General features: G+C 33.8%; 1 protein-coding gene across 1 annotated transcript in view; it reads left to right on the forward strand.

The window, feature by feature from the left end:
- Positions 1-260: 260 nt before the first annotated feature.
- Positions 261-2,594, forward strand: part of LOC116098330 (vomeronasal type-2 receptor 26-like) — a 55,017-nt gene continuing 52,683 nt past the window's right edge. The window contains exons 1-2 of the mRNA XM_031380971.1: positions 261-475; positions 1,612-1,909. Coding sequence (XP_031236831.1) covers positions 261-475; positions 1,612-1,909 — 513 coding nt within the window. The remainder of the gene's footprint in view (positions 476-1,611; positions 1,910-2,594) is intronic.

Below are 2,594 nucleotides of genomic sequence, written 5' to 3' on the forward strand. Positions count from 1 at the left end.
GGGCACTCACAGTGACTCTGTGAAGGGGACATAATTGAGGGCTAAGTAGGTGCAAAGCAGATCATACTCCAGGGAACTGAGGGAGTGTTTGGATACTGGTGGGGGTGAATTAGGACAAAACAATGCTTTAAAACCTTGATCCACACGGACCAGCCAGACACAGGTTTTTATCAGTTTATAATATGATATTGGGGCCAATTACTCCAAGATTCTCAACTGAACAGATATCTGGGTTTTATCAATTATTTATCAATGTTAGTATGAAATTACTCATTGCTTTCTCCCTCCTGATTGTTCTCATTGTATTCCAGGAACAAATTTCTTATTTCTCCTTAAGTATCCCTGGTTCTCCTGGCTACTATCAAGATGGGGATTTTGTTATTGGAGGACTCTTCTCCCTTAGAGTGACTGCTGCAGGCACTAGAATTGTATTTGACTTTAATGATACAATGAATATACCGGATATTGTTTTTGCGTAAGTGTTTAGCTTCTCTTTTTAAAAACATTATTGCTTCAGGATTTCATACATGTATAAAATATATGTTGATCTCACTCACCTTTACTGCTTCCCCTCCAATGTCTTCTGTCTTCAACTTCACAGGATCTCTCTCTCTCTCTCTCTCTCTCTCTCTCTCTCTCTCTGTCTGTCTGTCTCTGTCTGTCTGTCTGTCTCTCTCTCTCTTCCTCTCTCTATCAATTTTTTCTCTCTCAAGTTTCAATCTACTGAGTTCATTTAGGCCTGCCAGTTCTGCAGGAGTATAGGCAAGCTACCAGGGCAAACCTCCTAATAAAACTGACTGTCCCTTCAACAGTAGCCACCAAATGCCCTTAGCTACTCAGACAAGACTGGGTCTCTGTGTGATTGTTCCCTACTCATGTTGAATTCTCTTAAATATGTAAGAAGGTGTTGAAAGCACTTTGAAGTTGAAAACAATTCTCCTTTGTAGTTAGTTATCTAGTGTATTGTACTGAGAACATTTTATTTTTCCTGCTTAAATTTACTTGACACTATTTTAAAATTACTATGGTTAATTAAGCACAGTATATTTTCCCAAGGTTTATCCTATTTTTGAAGACCACAGAAAATACTAAGATTTAATGTTTGCTTTTTTTACACATGCTTTACTCCTCCATTTTAATCTCTCAGACACAAACTGGACAGTAAGAAATGAAAGTTGGACATTTGAAAGTATGTGGTGGTGTAAACTTTTAATCCCAAAACTTGAGAAGCAGAGGTAGTTGGATCTTTGTGAGCCTGAGTTTAACCTAGTATATAGTGAGTTTAAATTCAATCTTGGCTGAATAAGTGAGAGTCTGTCTCAAAAAAATTCAAAAACAAAAATTGTGAATTTGACAATGAATTGTACTATGAATCTTCATTTTATGATTAATTTTTCAATATTTTAATATAGAATGTCTTGCTTGTTTCTTGGAATATCATGTATATTCTTTATATGACTTAGGTTGTTATAAATAAAAATTCAGAATTTGAGAGGGAGAATGGGAGGAACTACATGGAGAAAAGAGAGGGAGGTAAAGAATGTAATTATATTTTAATTAAAATTTAAATTAGAAAGATCATAAAAATATCTTTCAAATTATTCCTCATAGGGATCTCACTAAACATTATCAGCACATTTTGGCAATGGTTTTTGCTATAGAAAAGATCAACAAGGACCCAAATATTTTATTCAACACGTCCCTGGGATTCTATCTCTTCAATGTTGACTTTACTGAGAGGAAGGCTGTGAAGAGTTCTATGGCTTTGCTCTCAGGAGAGAGCCCCCCAATTCCTAATTACAGCTGCTGGCCTGAGAAGACTGACAAGCTGGTTGCAGTGATAGGAGGCATTTCAACAGCAATATCAACTCAGATCTCCCAAGTTCTAAGTCTCTACAACGTCCCACAGGTACAAAAGAATGATGGTTCTTTAGGTTAAAACACAGTAACATAGTAATAAATGCCAATTAATACAGTTATTGTTTATTGATGAAGTATCCAAATGCTTAATAATTTACCATTTTGTTATTTTAACTCTGAAAAATAATATATTAATAAGATTAAATAATGTTTGTAGAATAAATTTAATTTCAAATCTTTTAAAATTGAAAAAAAATATAAATAAAAGTAATGACAGCCTCTATTCTTACCACTCCAAGAAAATTTCCTTTGCCCTTTACCATTAGTACTGTCTTTCTTTTGTATCCAGTTTTAGACCATCACAAAGCATGAAGACATAACCATTCTACTCACGTATCTTCACTGTCACTACTAGGGACATATTCCTGATTATCTTACTGTGGTTTCAGCTCAGATTGCTACATAAGATTCATTTTTTTCTTTTTACTTTTGTTACACTGCATCTTTTTTATTTTTAAATTTTTATTGTGTTATGATGAGAAAAGTTACATGATTTCAATTTATCTGAGTTTGTTAACATTTAAAAACATATTTTAAGTGAATAGAATTAAATCACATTCTTGTTTCCCTTTTGTACCCTCACTCCTCCCAGAGACCCTCCCTTCTATACCTACAATATCTTTTTTGTCATATTCCTTAAAATTTATAAAATATTATAACAGTAAAAATAAGTA

Source organism: Mastomys coucha, unplaced genomic scaffold (assembly GCF_008632895.1).
Source record: "Mastomys coucha isolate ucsf_1 unplaced genomic scaffold, UCSF_Mcou_1 pScaffold20, whole genome shotgun sequence".
NCBI lineage: Eukaryota > Metazoa > Chordata > Mammalia > Rodentia > Muridae > Mastomys > Mastomys coucha.